We start from the raw sequence: 20458 nt of genomic DNA, 5'->3' as shown, positions 1-20458 counted from the left end.
CCCATTCTTCTCCTTACCATCCCCAACGCACATATGGCTCTAACACTTGATGCATTTTGTCTTGCCATGCTTATTTGTTTCCCGAGAATGTAAGTTCTACGAGAGATGTTGTTCGCCTGTTACAAATGTTCAGGAAGTGAAATGAGAAAGGTTTTAAAATATAGCGGCTGGAGAGAGAGCTCAATTGGGAAGGTGTTTGTCATGCAGTCCCAAAGACCTGGAATCTGAGCCCCATAACCCAAGTATAAACAAGAGCTTGGGCATGGTGGCATGGCCTTGTGCTGGGGAGGCCAATCTACCCTACTTGGCGAGTCCTAGGTGGGTGAGAGACCCTGTCTCAAAGAAAACAGTGGACAGGAATGATACCCAAGGCTGTCGTCCTTGGGCCTCCACGTATGTGTGAGTGCATGCAAATGCATATCATGCATATGAACGCATATGTAAACACATAAACACACACATATAGATATACACATCCTAACAAAAAGAAAAGTAAGAAAGAAAGACGTCCTGACTGCATGCTACAACAAGGGCTGTGCATGCTAGACCTCCCTGACACTGTCCTTCCCTTCTCCCTCTCTGACCTAGATCCTGGATAAGCTGCTGGACAGTGATTTAACAAATGAGCCATCCTACTTCCAGAATGTGACAGGGTGTACCAATTACTACAACATTTTACAGTGCACGGTAACAACGACATGTTAAAAACACAGTAATGTCTGCTTCCAACTTTGGGCCAAACTGAACAGCCTCTGATTGGGAAGCATAGCTCAGTTTAAACTGGATGGCTATGTCCGACGGGTATTGCATAATTTTGTCTCCTGACCCCTGGGGCTTGTTTCTCATGGCTGCTTAGAGTGACACCCATAATATGTGATATTCTAGAGAGTGCAGAATGGTGTCTGTTTAACTCAGTGTCCCTACTAGACCTTGTCCCTGGGAGGATGGGCTCTGGGGAGGGTGCAGGCTGGGACTGCAGCCCTGAGTGCTGGGTTCAGGCTTCAATCTGAGTCTCTTGAAAACATCCACGTTCTTTGTTATGCACTTAAGATGGCTGAGGTAATCAACACTGCCAAGCCTCCCTGAAAATATTTGCCTTGTCTTACTTTGAACTTGAGGTGTTTAGAACATCTAGGACCGCCCTCACTTCAAGGCCTCTGGAATACTTTTTAAAGTATTCAAGTAGTTTCTTTCATAAAAGTAGGCCAGAGTTGACTGACATCTTTTGTGTAGAGTTAAGTGAATAAGAGAAGGAGAGCCCGCTTGGCAGTTCGGATGTGCGGACTCTTTGTCTACCACACAGGACAATACATTCGGTTTTTAAATTGCCTTATTTATGAGCTATTTGTAAGTAAAATTTTAAGTTACTTTTGGTGGGATTCCCAGCCCTGTGGTTTTGGACAATAACAAAACATGGCAGGAAACAGAGAAACAGAATTTGTGATTATAATGTTTTTCTGTAGAAAGTAATATATTCACAGCCAAAAAAAATTTGCTGATGAAGCACAGAATTGTTGAACATAAATCCTAAACAGTATTTTTGTAACCTAGAGGATTTTTTAAAAAAATGAATATTTGCTCCTTTTTCTTTAAAGCTTAATGATTATTAGAGACTTTTGAGTAGGTTTTTTTGAGGGGGCGGTTTGGTTTTTAAAAAGGGCTGTAGGTAACTTGCTTTATGTCTTTTATTAAGTATCAGTATTTTGCCTACGATATAATCCCCCCATAAATTATAATCAGGTGATTGTGCGAGGGAGGGGCGAGACAGAGCGATATTAGTGAACAGCAGAAAATGGCAAGTACACCATGGCTTTAAACCACTATGCTGCCCCTGGTCCCTTAAAAGCAGCTTGACCATCTCGCACAGAGCCAAGGTCAAGGCGTGATTGCTTTACATAGTCTACCCTCTTTCCTTTCTCCGGTATTGTCACCAATGAGCTGGCTAATTAGATGGTAGGGCTGCAAAGACTAGTGTGAGGAAGAAAAGCCATTCTCCGGGCACATTGGATACTGACTGCAAACTGAGGAGATCCCCTGTGTCTGGCCTCAGCGAAAGGGTTCCTCTTACCTGACTAGGATGCCCCATTAAAATGTCAAGCCCAAGGACAAGTTAACGGTTTAGTCACGTCCTGTTTACTGTGCTGTGTGTTGTGAGAAAGTCTCAGCTTTCCCTCTAGGCCATGCCTGACATCCTCCTCCATGACACCAACTGATGTACCTTCTGCCAGGAACCTGAGGACCAAGGTTACTACGGGAAATTCTTGTCACTCCCACAAGTGAGACAAGCCATCCACGTGGGAAACCGGACTTTCAGTGACGGTGCCGAGGTCGAGAAGTACTTGAGAGAGGACACAGTGCAGTCGGTGAAGCCCTGGCTAGCTGAGATCATGGATCACTACAAGGTGAGCAGGGCACCTTGGCGGGGAGGTCAATCCCAGAACTCCTGGGTCACCGTGAGCCAAGAAGGACGTCCTTTTATTTCTTATTTTACTTCTTCCTTTCAAAAAACATCACCTATTCTATTTATAAAATAGAAATAACCTTCTTTATTTTACTTCTCCAAGTTGTCTTTTTAATTGTTTCTGAAAATGAAATTCCCTGTGGCCCACACCAGTCCGCATACTTTCCTAGTTAAGGAAAAATAAAGCCCAGAAGAGGCCCAGCCGTGTGTAACAATCAGTTGTCCTTGTTTGCTCTATGATGTGAATGACAGCCTCATCGTGGTTAATCCAAGAGTGTGTCTGCTTAAGAATTGCTCCCATTGGCTGTAATCAGTGATTATTCTGCCTGTGTCTGCCACAAGCCTAGCCCTCTTGGGCTGTTGCGTTGGAGTGAGCAAAGACACTGTTCTGAACAGAGCAAGGCAGGCACTATGTTTAGGGTTGACATATTCCGATTGCTTGGCCACAGGAAACCGCAGTGGAAACACAGTGAGCTGCCCCTTGGTCCCTGACAATGAGGGAGGATGCTAAGAACAAGTGATCTGGGTCCCTGTGCATTGCTCCTTTTCTAGTACCACTCTCTCAACAGCACCCCTGCATCCTAGGGATGGCCTGTGGGGCATCCCTGAAGGATGAGTGCAGAAATGATGAAGGATTACTTCCACTGAAACTTCCTTTCTGTATCTGGAAGAGGCGAGAGAGATACCCAGAATGAACAAAAGCCATGCAGTCTGTAAGGCACCTTGTATGAATTAGACAAAGTCTTGTCTTCAAAGTATTTAATTTTCATCTCTCATAAGTTGTCCACATTCTGCTTCTGTAGAGTCACAGCCTTTACTGCTCCTTGTAGATGTAACCGTCTTTTTAAATAAGAAACACAGAGCCGACTGCCAAGTTAAAAAGCCCAAGAGGTCAGAGCAGTAGCTAAGAGCTAAAAACCTTACCCTTCACTGCCACTGCTGTCCTCCTCAGTCAGAGAACTACTTCCTGTGTGTCTGTCTTCTTATAGACTTTCTGTTCTGCCTTCTCATTGGTTGTAAACCCAACCACATGACCTCCTCATCACTGCTCATCTATACAGACCTCCAGATCTTCTATGGTTGGTATTGAGATTAAAGGCATGTGTCTCCATGCTGGTGGTATCCTTGAACACACAGAGATCTGCCTGTCATGTGATTGGGATTAAGGGCATCTGCTACCACTGCCAGACTTTTGCTGTGGCTTGCTATTAGCTCTGATCCCCAGGCAACTTTATTTATTAACATACAAATAAAATCATATTTCAGTACAAATAAAATATCACCATAGCTCCTTTCCAGCATGAGGAGCATCCCTGTCTATGACGTCTGTGTAGGAATGGTCTGGGGATTCTCGATGTACTGTCTGCACTCTGGTGCAGGAAGCATCTAAACAAACACATACTTACCAGTTTGTGTTTTAGAATATTCCTACCTGGAAGGCTCACCTTTTCTGGTCCTGCCCCTAGTACACAGGATTTAACATTTGTGTAATGTCTTGCTAGCCAGCAGAACATGAGAAAACCCTACACTCTAGGGAAGAAGGGACCACACAAGATCAGGCCAGCATTTCAGCCATCCTTACTTTTGGCTCTTCTGAGAAAATATGGTACTTGTCTCTTCTTAGCCTATTCTCCTCTCCAAGTGATTTCCCCTTTGGTGAGCTTTATAACATGCTGCTGCTTCTCGGTGCTTGCTCTGACACCCAGGCAGGTGCGGACCCAAAGCACATGTCCATGACCAAGGAATGAATAAAAGAAACCCTAGCTATGTCAAAAATATACCCAGAAAACCTATCATAACTAATTCGGTATTTATCATCTTCAAATTTATTAAACAAAAAAGCATTTAACACTTGTGTTTTAAGACATAAAAAGTTAGAGATACCATAACAAAATCCAAAGTGACTTTGTTGAAAAGCATTTCTAGTACTGTTCTTTATTGAGCCCTGGGATGGATGGAGATATGTATACACACACACACACACACACACACACACACACACACACACACACATCTGAAATGTGAGCCCTTTCTCAACATGTGAGACTAGGGTAGGGCATACAGAATTCCTGGTGGTATAATGTTCCAAATGTTGACCAATCGTCTCAAGCTGAGCCCTGGATGATAAAAGGGAACATACTAACTAGTGTACATTTGGATATTTCAACATCTCCCTTTGTTGCCCCTATAACCCAAATTAGCTGTCTTGAGTCTTCCTGGCTGCCATGATAAAATACTTGACTGGGTAATTTCCATTCCACAAAAGTGTACTGCTGTCTGCTGGGAATGCTGTGGGAGTGTGAGTCAGCTTCCTGTTGCCTTCTTTCAGGGTTCTCTTTGGCTGGAATTCCTTTATAGGGTTTTAATCTCATTCTCAAGAGTTCCACCCTCACGATCACCTTACTTTCCAAGTCCCCACTTTGGAGATTGGGTATCAGCACAAGAATTTGGGGGGAAAGACAGAAATATTCAGACCCCAGTGCCTACAAATGTGAACTCCAATGAAATCTGAATATTCTCTTTATGTTTCCATTCTGGATTAGTTTCCAGCAAAAGAAAATGGTTTAGCAGTGCAGATAATGCATGTTGCCATGAAGAAAGAAGGAACTGTGCAGTCAATCGAAACTCCAACTAGACAGGGCGGCTGTGGAACAGACCCTGCATTCATGGAGACAGCTGGCAGAAGCCTCTGGCAGGGATCACTGTTGGCTTGTCTGCTGTTGATGGCGAACCTCAATGTGTATATAGCAGAATCAGGACAACATAGATTGGCTTCAGACATTAGTGTTCTTAATGTTCTATTTATGTAAGACTCAGCTCTCATTTGTCATAGAAAGCAGTGGGTCTGTTTCCGTTCATATGAACACAGGAGTCTTTCCCCAGTACTGTCTTCTCTTCAGCCAATGTGAGTGCCTCTGGCAGAATGAGAAAGGCCTTCAGGAGTGTCTGGGATGGTGTTTTGTTGTGTGTTTCCATGTGAACATCAGTTTCTGTGCAAACCAATGAAAGCACAGCTGTGTTCTTACAATGAATTGTAGGAGATTCAGATGCCACGATTTTGGATGGTGGAATGGTAAACTGAGATCTATACAACTAGAATAATCTGTTGGAAGATCTAAATTTCTTCATGATTAAATCAGGTCAGAATGTTGTGAGGATTTTTAGGAGTCATGTAGTAAAAGACTGTGGTGGTCTAGATAGAGAACATGCCCCAGGGTCAGGTAAAACACAGTGAATTTGGGCTCAAGGCTGTTCTTTTAACTCTTTGTGATTCAGTTTCTTTGTTATAAAATGGGAGAAAAAAAAGTGTGTTTTCATGAGGTTTAAGAGTGATTATATTTACCACACTCCCTGATAGATGAAACATGTTTATAACCATAATCTATTACCAAGAACTTGTAGACAAATTACCTAAGATCCCACTATACATAAGAGTGAAGAAGTGATATAAGAAGGCAGGAAGGATGGCCCAATGGGTAACAGCCCTGTCATGCAGGTGTAGGTGTGAGGACCTGAGTACACATTTCCAGAACCCACTTCTATGTAGTCCCAGTTTCCCCATGGCAATATGAGATTCAGAGACAGGTGGATCCCCAGAATCTTGCATGTCAGCTAGCCTGGAGTATGCAGCAGCAAGTGACAAAGAGACCCTGCCTCAAAACAGATGGAGGCCAAGGACTAACTCCTGAGGTTATTTTCTCACCTCCACAGCACACACACACACACACACACACACACACACACACACACACACACACACTCACAAGCTTATACAAGAAACCCCCAAACATACAAAAGCAGAAAAGGCCTCCAGATTCCCACTTACCTGTTAGAATTTGAGTTTAGATCACCACTCCATCCCTACAGGGAAAAAGCTCTTCTCAACATTGAATATAATAAGGTCACAGAGTAAGTCACTCAACTCCAAATTGAAGGCAAATAGAGACTCATCCCTCCCTGCCTGGAACACAACCTGGGGACCTTAGCAGGAAGTGGAACTGTGACTGGCACATGGCTAGAGGCCAATATGAGGTGTGTAGAAGTCAAAACACTGGGGACCCAGTTTAGCCAGACTGTATATGTTTCTGAATTTTACTTTCAAGAGTTCATCCAGGCTCCCCAGGGACTATTTGGAGGATAACCCCTGGCATTTATCATGGTCAGTGGAGAGGGTAGGGGAACATTGTGAAACCTGCCTGAGTGCTGTGCTCTTCACAGGATCTGCTTGGGAAAGCAACTGTTTTCCCAGCATCAAACCTATTGGAGTTTGATCATAGTCTACTAGAGCTTCTACTTGACTTAAGGTGGGGTTGTACCCCCTCCCCCCAAAAGCCATGGGAGGTTAAACACAGTGCTAGTTGAAAATGCCTTCAACACAACCTAACAGACAGTGCTCAGCCCAGCCTGTCTTCAGCCTTCTCAATCCACTCATATTAGTCTGCGGCTGGGAAAAGTCATCCAACAGGAGACTACTCTAACTAAATGTTGACTGGTTCCTGCATTTTATTGTTAAATGGATATGAAATCACAAAATGCAATAACCAAAACCACTGGTCCTGTGGTGCACTGTTGGGTAGCTATCGCCTTGTGAGCTGCAGGGCTGGTTGGGAGCTGTAGCTTGCTCTCACTAGGGCACTGCAAGAGAACACAGTCGTCTGTGTGACTGACCTGGGAAAAGATCAGAATACAGACATGGAAGAAGAGTCTCTGCAAATGAGTATCACTTTCACATCGTCAGAAAGTTGAAAAAGGCTAAATTGATTCATCCTAAGTCTAGGGCCGTCTAAACCCACCTGCAGCCATCTTGTTCCACCGGGAGTGGCAGGGACAACCAGGAAGTTCCCAGGAGAGAGAGACTATGAAGCACCTCCTGCTCCCAGAGTCTTTCAACTGCGTATGTTGACCTATTTATTGTAGTTCTCACTCCCAAGTGCACATGCCAACCTTTCAACAAAAACTTACAAGCATAACTAAAGGCAACAAGTGTGCTTTGAAGACACTGAATACTCATTAGAACCAGAATGAAACGTGGCAAGAATGGCAACATTCCAGACCAGGAATTTTAAAACAAAACAGAAGATGCTTGATTAGGACTTTCAAAGAAAATGACAAAAATGTATGAACAGGTAGATAGTGGGAATGGAGATGTGGAAAATCTAAGAGGAAAAACAGAAATGTTAGTGATACAACAGAAATTAAGAAGTGTTTTGGTAGGTTCATTAGCAGACTGGGTACCACTGAGGAAAGAAAGTGAGAATAGAAACTTTAAAAACCAAGGTAGGAAGCAGTCAAAACAACTCTCATCCCACAAAACAGTGTCCAGCTTCCGTGTGACAAGAGAAAGAAAACAGTGACGTTCATGCAATGACATTACCAAAGGGAGAATCTTTCAAAAGTAACATAAGTGACATTGTAAGCAGTTAATGACAGAAAATTTATGCAAATTAATGCTGTGTGTAAACCACTCAGAGAACATCAGACAGGATAAATGCAAAACAAATAAACAAAACAGGTATCTAATATGCAAGGTGTTCTTTAAAAAAAAAGAAAAGAAAGAAAGGAATATGTTCTCAGTAGATCTGCATTGTCAGAAACTTTTTCAAAGATTTTCAAAGAGAAAGAAAACAAAACGTTCTATGAATAATTCAGGTGTATGAAATGAAAGGGAGCAAGGCATAGTGGGCACACCTTTAATCCCAGCCCTTGGAAGACAGAGGCAGGTGGATCTCTATGAGTTTGAGGCCAGCCTGGTCTACATAGCAAGTTCCGGGCCACCCAGAGCTATATAGAGAAACTTTGTTTTCAAACACACACACACAACAAACAAACAGACAAACAAACAATCCCCCCAAAAGACAACAAAAAAGAGAAAAGATTTAAAAAGGGGGAATCAAATAATGAACAGCATAGGCTATGTAACAGATCTAAAGGAATCAGTGTAAAAAAATCTCCTTGAATAACCATGACAGAGTTGTAGGATATGAGACAAATACACAAGAGTTGACTACTTTTCAATTATCAGCAATAAATAAACAGAATTTGAAATTAAAACAGTACTATTCACATTAACACACACACACACACACACACACACATACACACACACACACACACACACACACACACACACACACAGGGAGGGGGACTTAGGTGTAGATCTAGTGAAATGTGAACTCACAAAACTGATAAAAGATAAGCAACACAGAATAGAGAAGTTTGCCTGTTTATGCAGAGGCCAAGTTAGTATTACCAAGATGTCAACTCATCTCACCTTGATCCATAGTTTCAATCTAACACCCACCAAAATCTGTCAGCAACTTATTTTGTACATGTGAATAAGTTGATTCCAAAATTCATAGGAAAAGTCAAAAGATTCATATTAATCAATACAACATTAAAGATGCACATTGTTGGAGGATTTACAAAGACTTCCTAGAGTGGCCAGTACAACAGAGAAACAAAACTTCCCACAGAGCAGGCAATAGAACAGACAAATAGATCCGTAGAACAGAAAAGAACTGAGAAGCAGAGCCATGTAAGTACAGTCAGATGCTCATTTACAAGTTGCAAATGGCAGCACATAGGAGCAGGTATAATCTTAATAAATGATGCTGAAAAACTGGATAGCCACCTGCAAAATGAGTATAGCTAACTCCGGGATACAGTATAAGTACAGTCACAAAGCTTGTAGATCTAGAGCAAAAACAACACCAGGAAACTGTTTCTCCAGATGTTCAGCTAGGGACTGTGCTGTGGGTCCATGTGAAGTGCGGTTCCTAACCTAAAGCTCAATACCAGGTCTGGGATGGGCAAAGTACCTACACGGTCCCCATGTTGGTAGTCAACACTCAACCAGCAGAAACAAACAAAACCCAGAAGGACATTAGTCTCTGGGAATTTTCATAGCTAAACTCAATAAAAATGTACGTTTATGTCTTCTTCATGTTTCTCTGTGACCAAAGACCTGACAGAAAGTGACTCCCTGCAGAAGGATGTCTTCAGGCTCATAGTTGAAGAGGACAGTGTCCATCATGTCAAGAAAAGCGTGGTGTTGGGAGTGGGTCACTGCCAGAGTAGCAAGCCCGTGCTCCCATCGGCGTGCATCAGGAAACAGGAGAATGCTGGCACACATCTGGCTTTCGGTGCTCACGTGGCGCTCTCCTCTTTGTTCCTATTCAGTCCTGGATCCCAGCCTATGGGTTGGTGGCACCCAAATTCGGCATAGGTCTCCCTTTCTCAGTTAACCCTCTTCCTCAAAGACACAGCCATAGGTGAGTCTCCTAGGTGATTCTAAACACAGTTAAATTGACAACAAAGACTAAGCATCTCAGTCCACAATTAAAAAAAAAAATCACTTACCACACAAATAGGCTGCCATATAGAGTAAACAGACGTGGAGAGTCAAGATGCTTGATATGCAGGAAACATATAAAATAACTCTATATAGTATACTTAAATATGTAAAATGGGGTTACAAAATAAGAGATAAATAAGGAATTATCAAGTATCTTGACGCTGGGCCAGTAAATGGCTCAGCAGGTAAAAGCTCTTGTCCAGCCAAACCTGACTACCTGAGTTTGATCTCTGGGGTGCTCATAATGGAAAAAGAGAACCAACTTTTGCAAGTTGTCCTCTGCCCTACACACACACACACACACACACACACACACACACACACACACCATGACATGTGCACATTGCCCCCAATAAGGAAATAAATAGTAAGTCAGTAAATTATGTAAAAGTATTTTTAAAATATGAGGAGGCCAGTTTTAAGGATAACCAACTGGCATCAAATGAAACAGTTGTTGAATAAAACAAAGAGGAGAAATGACAGTTACTGTGTGTCTAAGCAAACTCATCGAGGGTAAAAAGGAAGGGATGAAAGGAGAGCATTGGGGTGGTTTGTGCACGTTCTTCAAGACTGCCAGCACCTGGCACCTTTCTGGTTTTCCTTTGCTTGCTTTTGTGTCTTTGCAGAACTTTCTATGTCCATTCTCCATCCGCTTATTGATTGGTTTGTCTTTGAATTGTGTAGCTGTAAGCGTTCCTTCCACAGTTCATACAAGTACCTTACTAACTCTCAGGATTTTTTTTCCATGGTATTCATCAAGGCCCACAGTTCTTGGTTTTAGTGAATTCTCCTTGATCTCTGCCCTCTTTTATTGTGGGTGCTTTGTTACTGTACCTAAGAGGCCAATGCTTAACCCAAAAGATCAGAGGTATAGTCCTCTGTTATTTTTTTCTAAGCTTTTTATATTTTACTCACACGTACACACACAAATGAGAAGGAACATGGTTTTTCTTTCTGAACCATTTTCCTATTCACTTTATTTATTTATTTATTTATTTATTTATTTATTTATTTATTTATTTATTTATTTATTTTTGTTTCGAGACAGTGTTTCTCTGTGTAGTTTTGGTGCCTGTCCTGGATCTCACTCTGTAGACCAGGCTGGCCTCGAACTCACAGAGATCTGCCTGGCTCTGCCTCCCAAGTGCTGGGATTAAAGGTGTGTGCCACCACCTCCCGGCTTCCTATGCACTCTATAGGTTAATTTTCTTTGTAGTTGAATGAGATTTTATTGTGTAGAATCATCCATTCATCTATTGATAGAGCTACAAGCTGATTTCATTTCTTTGCCATTATGAATAGAGCAGCAATAAACATGAATGAGGAGGTATCTCTATTGTAAGGTACAGAATCCTTGGGCTAGCTCAGGAGTAGTCTAGATGAGTCTTGGGAGGATATTGGACTTGGTTCAAGGCCTTTTCTGCATTTATCAATATGACTTTGTATTATCTGTCTTACAGTCCATTTGCTGATGTGTTACATTTGTTGATTTGCGTATATTGAACCCCCAGGAATCTCAAGAATAAAGAGTACTTGATTATGAAGAATAATCTTCTCAATGTTTTCTTAAAGGTAGTTTTCAGGTATTTTGTTGATTTTTTTTCCAGCTATGTTCACTGGGGAGATTAATCTTCAATTTTATGTTTTTGCCATCTCTATGCAGTTTTGGTGTCAGAATAATGCTGGCTTTGTCACAAGGGTTTGCTAGTGTCCTTTCTTTTTGAAAAGCATTACTATTAGTTTTTTGGAGGTCTGATGGGTTCAACCATGAATCCGTCTAGGTCTTATTTTTAGTTGGAAAAATTGTTTTTACTACATTGGTCTCACTGCTTGTTACAGAGTCATTTAAATCATCTTATCTTGATTTGATTTTGGGACATCATTTCATCTAAAAATTCATCCGTTTGTTTTAGATTTTCCAAATTATGGAATATACGCTTTCAAGGTATGCCCTCGTGAGTCCTGAATTTCATTAGTATCTTTTGCAATGGCTTCCTTTTCATCTCTAATTTTGTTAATTTAAGGCTTCTCTCTCTTTTGTTTAGCTTGGCTAAGGGTTTTTCAATCTTATTTATTTTTTCAAAGACTCTCCTCTTTGCTTCATGATTTGTTCACTTTCATGTTGTTAATGTCTGTCCTGATCTTATTATTACTTTCCATCTGATTTGGGCCTTGGCTTTCTCTTGTTTTTCCAGTGCCCTAGGGTATATAAATAAGCCATTTATTTGCAATTTCTCTGATTTCTTAGCATGGACACTTACAGTGATAAACTTCTTTCTTTAGACTGCTTTCATTAGAATCTATATTTTTTAGTTTGCTGTGTTTTTATTTTCAGTTTCTGGGAGCTTATTGATTTCCTCCTTGGTTTCTTCAAACACCCACCCACCATTCATTCAACAGTGTTATTTAATCTGCCTGATTTTGTATATGCTCTATAATTTCTCCTACTATTGATCAGAAGACCTACTGCATTACAAACAGAACATAAGAAGTTATTTCAGTTTTCTTGTCTTTGTGAAGACTTGCTTTGTGTTTTAAGATATAATCTAATTAGAGAATGATCCATAGACTACTGAGAAGAATGTGTGCTCTACAGCGTTTGCATGGAATGCTGTGTAAGAGTCTGTTAAGACCATTCGATCCATGATGCCATTTAGTTCAATTGTTTCTCTGTTTATTTTAATGTATTAATTTGTTTTATTTGACTGTTTGCTTTTATAAGGCAGGGTATCGCTATGTTACTTTAACCAGCCTGATCTTGATGAGTAGATGAAGCTGGTGTTGAACTCACAGAGATCTGCCTGCTTCTCTCTCCCTAGTGCTGGAATTTCAGCACCCACCACACCTGGCTTTCTGCTTATCTTATGTCAGGCTAACCTCCTGTCTATGGATGAGAGTAGGGCATCAAAGTCACCACAGTTACTGTGTTGAGGTTGGTCTGTGATGTTAGTAGCGTTAGTTTCATGCTGTTAGGTACACCCGTGTTCAATGTATGTTTGGAATTGTAGTGTCTTCTTGATGGCTTTCCCCTAGAGCTGTATGGAGTGACCTCATTTATATCTGACAAGTAGGGCTTGAACTCTCTAGCAACCCTATGAAAGTTGGAACAGAAGCCTCATGGGCATGCTGACCTCATTAGGGCAAGGAGAGGAGATGAAGTGCTCTGTGTATACTGACTGCAGTAGTAAGATGGACGGTATCGGAGCCTCGTGGACACACACTTTGCACCAGGACAATGGGTTGAGCTGTTGACTCCCAGGTGCACTGGCACTTTGTTCCCTGGGGTATGACAGGACTGAAGCCTCACCATGTAGAGTCCTCACTAGGTTGGCAGCTCATTGGCATGCTGACCTCACAGGGCAATGGGTGTGACTGAAGTATCCCTGGTACACTGACCCCACCATCTCAACAAGCAAGGCTAAAGCCCCACAGATCTTTTTACCACAAGGGGAAATAGGTAAGACTGGAGCCTTTCCTGTATAGATGGTCCTTGCCAGAACAATGGGTAGAGCTGGAGCCTCCCAATAGGCCATGCTCATGAGTTCAGAGGGCACGGCTGCAGCCTCCTAGGAACATGGTTCAATATATTAAGGTGGATGGTACATGTGTGATTACATTTCTTATCATGCTTCTAAACTATAGATAAGCTATGATGCTATGTGGTCTTTGGTGTGTGTCTGTGTGGAATTTTATTGAAGGCACATATTGACTACTTTTATGCAGATATTTAATTTACTGTATTGTAAACATTTGGACTGCTCTGTGGGAAAATGTCCTGAAAGCCTCTCAACTGGATGCAAAGAGTTGTGAGACAGTGTGGTGGAGAAAAGACCCTGATCTACCCTCATAGAGACTCCTAACAACTTTACTCAATATTGGAAAGAGATCCCGTAATCCAAAATAGCGGTAACTACTAGAACAATCTTTTGCACCTGGCTCTGCATACCAAGTGCTTGGCATCGGATTAGCCCTGTAAATCATATGCTATTACATCCTTTTGGTGGTGGTGTGGAAGATCATTCAGGGTCAGAAGTCAAAGTTCTTGGAATTTGGGATCCCCCATCTCCTTTCATTTCGGATCTGTAAAATTGTATCTTATCTCATAGAAAATAAGCATTCTCAGGGTGGCTGTGCACCCTTGTTCATCACTCTGTATCCATATCCTGGCCCAGGGCTAGGTGCATGGCAGACAACTCAATAACCCTTAATCAATGGAAAAGGAATTGTCGCAGGAACAAAGGAAGCGGTAAACGTCTTGATGGATCGCAGATGTCACTAATACACTTTGCTTCCTTTAATCTTCCTTTCCTGTTGTCCTGAAGCTCTCCTTCCACAGCAGCTGTGATTCTTATGACTCCCTTTACATCAGGGGCACCAGGGGAACTTCAAAATCATCCAGCCATGGCCCTCCCCATGAAAGGCGCTGATGTAGTTAAGCATATAGTGGCATGCAGTAAGTTTTTAAAGAATGAAGGAAGGAAATAAAGGGGGAGTTACAGAAAGAAAGGAGGTCCATGTATACAGTAAACGGTCTTCACAATCATGAGTACAAATCATTTGCCACCTTAATTACCATTGACTATATTGTATATGTGAGCCTCCTTCCTCATGTTAACAGCATTTCCAAACAAGTCAAATGTAAATATTCTCGCTTAGATAGACTCTATCCTGATTTTAAAATAGTAGCATTGGTCCTCAGCAGATGGCACATCCCTAGACTCTCAGAAGCATAGCCAGTATTCATCCCATGGAGCTGCTAGCTTTGAAACTTCAGCTCTTTGGAGAGGTCCCCTGGTCCCTTGGTTCTTTTTGGAAAGGACATTTCATTGTGCTCATTTTCCAGAAAAGTTATGAAAATGTTGTAGTTCTCTTCTTCCTAAAAAGTGCATGGGCTGCACATCCAAAGGCAGTCAGGACCGTGTTAGCTTTTCTGTGTGAAGTCAGCATTTCCACAGGTAGGAGCAACAGCTTGCTACAAAGGAGCCAGTGAGGCCCAACCCTTCCCACTGCCCTTGAATCAGAGTCCACTTGTCTTCCAAGTAAGCCAGCAGTGTGCTACAGGTTGGGAAGGCATCTTCCCTAAGTGGCTGTTCTGGCCAACACACGCTTGGGCTTTTAAAAGCTAAGTGGCCCCAGGATAGGGCTTAATGTACTGTGTTTAAAAGTTCATCTAGCCAGGAAATTGTAAATATAAAGTTACATTTCCCTGTCACTTATCATTCTACAGCTCATTAAATGTCCCCTAATTGCATCTTCAGAATTCAGGGTCTTAATGTTTCTCAGTTTTGCCACCAGACTGAGACCTTAACACTCGGGTCACTGGTGTTTGATTTGGTTCTTGAGGCTATCGAAAGAGCTTCCCTTAGGCCTGAGGAGGCCCTGATTAATGAATGTGACTGAGAAGTTGAAAGGGTAAATCTTTCTAGTTTAGCTTGTTTTAGCACCCATTTTAATTGTATTTCCTTAAGAACATCTTCTAGTGACATGTTAATGATACTGGGGGCCAGAAGTCTGGGTCTGGTAAATGACAGCGTGCCAAGAGAAACGCTCACATTTGAATGAGTCCAGTTCTTCAATTGTTGGTTGGATCCAAGCGTCCCTTGAGCCACAGGGGAAAAGCAGACTTCGTTGACCTTAAACTTAATGGGACCCCCTTCTTCCATGCTCTTTGAAGACAATGAAGGCAGTGACAGTATTGTTCCCTGAGACACCACAGGGAGGAGAAGGTGATTATCGGTGAACAGTAATGGAGGAGAAGGATGCTCATCCGGGGTCATTCATTTTCTTGTCATTGTAGCCTAGCCTACTACAGACAATCAGTTGTCCCTTAGAGTCACATAAAAATAGTGTGGGCACAGACACTTCTTCTTGCTGACCCCTTGGGAAGTCAGTCTACCTGTGTCGGTCACAATCCAAGGAAAGAACGGAATGAATTACCTGTGTGAGGCGTGTCTCCAGGCACTGCAGCTGGGTTGTTTGTTTGTCTGTCTGATTTTTTTAATCATTAAACATTTCAATAAATAAAAGGAAGAGAATGTCCACAAATTATGAAATAGAATTTGTTTTCACCTGATTGTAGGTAGCATCTTTGCATGTTCATTCTCTAAATTTAAGTTGCAGGAAATGTTTAAAATGCAGGCCAGTGTGCATTCCCCCTCTTATCTCTATTCTACAGGGCATCTACCTGTGAATTATTTTGTTAAGTTGCTTTGCTTGCAAGCACTGTCATTTTGTCAGGGATTTACTTTGTTATTTGAACACACTTCATGTTAGAAACATTAAAAAGTATGTTGTCGTTTAGGGCAACAAGAAAAGTAGGATTTAATCTGCAACCATCCAAATGTGGCAGAGGGAGGGTAGTTTGGAAAGAAAGATAATGGACATTTATCCATTATAGCAGTGACATTTGTTAGGTGGAGCTGGAGAAATGGCAACCAGTAAACTAAGAGTTAGTCTTTTAAATCCAGTTACTGGAAAGGCAGCTGCTAAAACCAGGCAATTCTGTCAGTCGACTTTGCAAAGATGATGTAGGAGTGGTCAGAGCCTATGCAAAAAGATGATGCAGCTGTTGAATGACTGGACCACACTGGATTCAGTAGATTTCAAAACAGTGTCTAATACCACCCCCTGGAATGGGGGAGGATGCAGCAACACATCATTTTTTAAAAACGTAAGCAATAAACTTTACTCGTATTTAATGTTTAGATTGGGCCTGGGGTGATGCTATGGTCTGTATCACTCGTCAGACAGTCTAGAGTCAGGATGCAAAACTAGTGCTTGTGGTTCGTTGCATTCTCTGGTCATCACCGTCATCATCATCATCATCATCACTACCACCTCTACATCCTTCAAACTATTTTCTACCTAGTCTGACTCTCAGCCCAATGCTCCTTCCATGGCTATTTCCCATTCTTCTGAGAATCTATAGCCTAATTCAGTGGCAGCTGGCTCTGGCCTGTAGATGAAGAGAGAAAACAGGATTCCCATACTTCCCAGTGCCCAAGGAAGAAGCCACAACAGCACCCTGTAGGACTATTTCTAGAAGATTTTTATTGAAGGATTTGCCCAGCCTATACTGTGGGAGTTTTTCAACCTCACCCTTGCTGGGGGACCATCTGTTACTAAATATGGTTGCTATTGTTACTGTAAACAAGCCTTGTCATAGGGGGACAGCCAAGGAAACCCAGGGCAGGCTTCTTATGTGACATATGACTGAGTGAAAGCTGAACTCTGGGGACGTGCCCTGACCTTCCCGGCCTGATTTTTCTGCTCCATACCCCAATGGGCTCTTATCACACTGTTGCTCCATTTGTCTCCACGGCCTCCGGCCAGCCTCTGTATTTGTTACAGTGATTTGTGCCATCTTTTTAGCCTGTTTGACATTTTCTAGAAAGAATGAGGAGAGGGCTGCTTTATTCTCCAAATGAGGGAGCTGCACTTCCAGAAGAAAGTAAGCCATCCCAAACCTAATTGCAAGCTAATGGAGTGGCCTTGATGAATAGAGCCATTGAGACTTGTATCTGACTGACACCAGGTTTTCCGGTGGAGATAAAAACTTTCTCCGTGATAAGGAAAAGTGAGCTACTTGATTTCTTTTGTGAAGTTAGCATGGCTCCCTTCACTTTGCTGCCCTCCTGGGTGGGCTCTACGGGCTCCTCTCTACAGATAGGAATCGGACTCCTGGAAGCGGCTCCCCTGGCTCATTGGAGGAATGCCTGCTTGCTCTCCACACCCAGTCCCCTTGTAAGAGAAGGACAAAGTAATCTCTATTCATGGAGAACTAGACGCCTCTCAAACTGAAAGGCAAGTGTGTTACGGGAGAAGAGAATGGGCCAGCCAGAGTCCATGGTGGTCTGCAACCCATGAGTGCTCCGCTCTCGGAACACTGCGTGCTGCGCCCCCCACCCCCCACCCGGGCACTCTTCCTGCTACATTTGAGAGCTTCAGTGTTCCTATTAATGTCTCCCACAGCAAAGCTATGCTGCAGTCCTCTGGCACCTGGAGCAACTCCGGATGGGAAATGGGCCTTCCTTCCCAAACCTGCCCTGTGGTACTGCTTCCGGGTTGGCTTCTCTTGCCATTCCGGGGAAGCCTCTCCATCTCTAGCAATTCTATTGCTTTGGAATCTGAGAACAGTGGTAATGATAGGGAATGGGGGAGTCAATAGTGTGCGGTGTGTGTGTGCACATGCATTCTGTGTTGGCAGACACGATTGGGAGTATCTGCTGTGCCCCTAAAGTGTCACGTCTCCTGTTGCCTTAATCTAGCTTGATGACACTGCAGACCACAGCCAGGATTGGCTGATCTTGACGCTTCTTGGGTCGTTGGGCCGCAACAGCAGAGGAATCAGTTCTTTCCAGCACAAACTCAACACAAAGCATACCAGAGCCTTATAACTGAAATAGAATGCAAGCCACACACATTAAAATTTTCTAGGAGGTACATTAAAAATATGAGTGGCAATGAAATCAATTTTGATAATATACTGACCCTATAAAATGTTGCATATAATTATGTATATATAATATATGTATATATATATATATAAATGTTATTATATCAGTTGCAGTAAATATTAAGAAACCATTGAGGTATTTTGCATTGGTTACTTTGTACAAAAAATTCAAAGTTCTGTGTGTATGTTGAACTTAAAGAGTTTGGACTGGCCACACTTTAAGCACTCACTAACCAGCCTATTAACAGCACAGATTGGTACTAGATTTAACTACCTAGAAATTTGAGCATTTTTTTTCTTTGCAGGGTTGTTTCTTGTTGGTTAGTTTGTGTGCAAATGTATACACATTAATTAAATACATCTAATAATGTGGAAAGGAATTGGCTCCCTGCCCCCTTTTCAGAAAGCTAATGATATTGACAAGCCTATTGTAGCCTTTGAGGTTGTCCCTTGAACATGACCTTGAGGTTTCCCTTTGGTAGGAAGACACTCTCTTCTGGGAGGATTTGTGTGGGAGAGTGGGGAGGCTTGCTCCTGGGGTGTGTCCAGCTCATTCAAATGCATTTTTTGGTAACAGTTAGTGAACATTCTTGAGAAGTGATCAAGAAGGAAAGAGATTGATCCCTAGAGAGGATCACTAGGACTTGCACGTTCAAACTTAGCAGAACATTAATCTGGGTCGTTACGGGATGTCTTTTGCATTGTGTTGTTCCAAGGTAGTTGGTGTTTTCTGTAAGACCCCTGTGTGGGAACACTGGCTTTCTGGATGCTTTTCAAGTTGGCTTTGCTTCGTGCTCCCTTCTACAAGCAGCTCAGTTATTTAGCGTGACGTTGTGAGCAGAAGCAATCATTTTTTGGCTGAAAGGCCCTGTTTGTGCAAGTGCTGGACGTTCACTCAAGTCTGTTGCCCTACTTTCACTGTTCTCCATCCTTCTTGACCAAACCAGTCAATGGCGGACTGGCAGGCACACGTGATAGTTGTTCCTAGCTCACTTCCCTGCCTCCTGGTCTTCCCTTTGCCTACACTTGGAAGCAAATCTCTCATTGTAGGAGTGACCTGGTTGTAGTTTCGACTACTGTTTGACTCAACAGATACACTATTTTTCTGCCTTAGTCCTTTCCAAGTAATCCTGGGGACTCAGGCTTCCCGTGTAATGTACTCCAGAGTCCCTGCAAAACTGAGAAAGGAGAAGGGCCGAGATTGTGAAGCATGACCACGGGAACCAGATCTTTGTCCATGGAAGGGCGATAGCTTTGCCTCTAGTCAGAACAGTTCCTAAATGTCTTACTCCTTCGTTGAATTCAAGTTTTTCTTTTGCTTTTAAGTGTTTGGGAAGCCTTTGGGAATTATCCTTTGTTGAGCTGGATATTAGTGCAATTAATTCTCTCTGTTCAGAGGCAAGGCACCAGTGGGTCCTGCTAATTGCTTCAAGCAGAAAGAGCTCCCAGAACCTTGGAGACTGCAGTAGAAGAATGATAAAGAAAGCAGCCAAAAAAGGAAGCGTGGAAGGCTTCATTGCAGGGCTTTTGATGATTTACCATCTGTAGGGAAAGTTTCTTTAAAAAAAAATTTTTTTTTTGATTACTGAACAGGAGAACATTCAAAAGTAAGACAGATAGAGGCCCACTGGGAATGCTGTGTAGCCTGGAACAGCTCAGGCTTCTGTTCAATCATTTCCCCAAACAGGAAACCACAAAATGTTAGAGATTAAGGTCACTAGATCATTGGGGAAAGAGCATAAGTTTGTCTGCAAGGCATTATGATGTATTGTGAGTGGGCCAAAATGCAGGCATAAATCTTTCACCGAAAAATGCAACAACAAAATTCTACCCTTCACACAAAATCCCAGTTTGCTTTTCCATTGTACCAAGAGGCCCAAGCTGCCCCCAGCAGCATTTCTGTAATTTTCCTAGTGAGGGGACGCACGACTGGAACATAGGGAGAGAAGAAGCCTTGTGCTGTCTGTGGACGAGGTATGTGTTTTGCTTTGCCTTTGCACACTTACAAATCAAACAGGTAAAGTTTAGGTCAGTAAGTGGGCCACATGCCCTTTGTTTTCTACCTTACCCTTTTACATTGGTGGCAGTGAAAATACACCAGCATGAACCTTCATACACAATTCTGTCTCAAGCCCCTTCTAAGTTATGGAAGCTAGGTTTAAAGCACACGTCTCCTTTTTACTTCAGT

At 42.4% G+C, this 20458-nt stretch overlaps 1 protein-coding gene across 1 annotated transcript in view; it reads left to right on the top strand.

The window, feature by feature from the left end:
• Positions 1-20458, top strand: part of Cpvl (carboxypeptidase vitellogenic like) — a 170896-nt gene that overhangs the window by 114449 nt on the left and 35989 nt on the right. The window contains exons 10-11 of the mRNA XM_052721512.1: positions 589-687; positions 2229-2402. Of these exons, the coding sequence (XP_052577472.1) occupies positions 589-687; positions 2229-2402 (273 nt within the window). The remainder of the gene's footprint in view (positions 1-588; positions 688-2228; positions 2403-20458) is intronic.

This window comes from Peromyscus californicus, unplaced genomic scaffold, assembly GCF_007827085.1.
Source record: "Peromyscus californicus insignis strain IS unplaced genomic scaffold, ASM782708v3 Scaffold_6__1_contigs__length_162567912, whole genome shotgun sequence".
Classification (NCBI taxonomy): Eukaryota; Metazoa; Chordata; class Mammalia; order Rodentia; family Cricetidae; genus Peromyscus; species Peromyscus californicus.
Note: the sequence above shows the minus strand (reverse complement) of the source record. Positions and strands in the feature narration are given on the sequence as shown.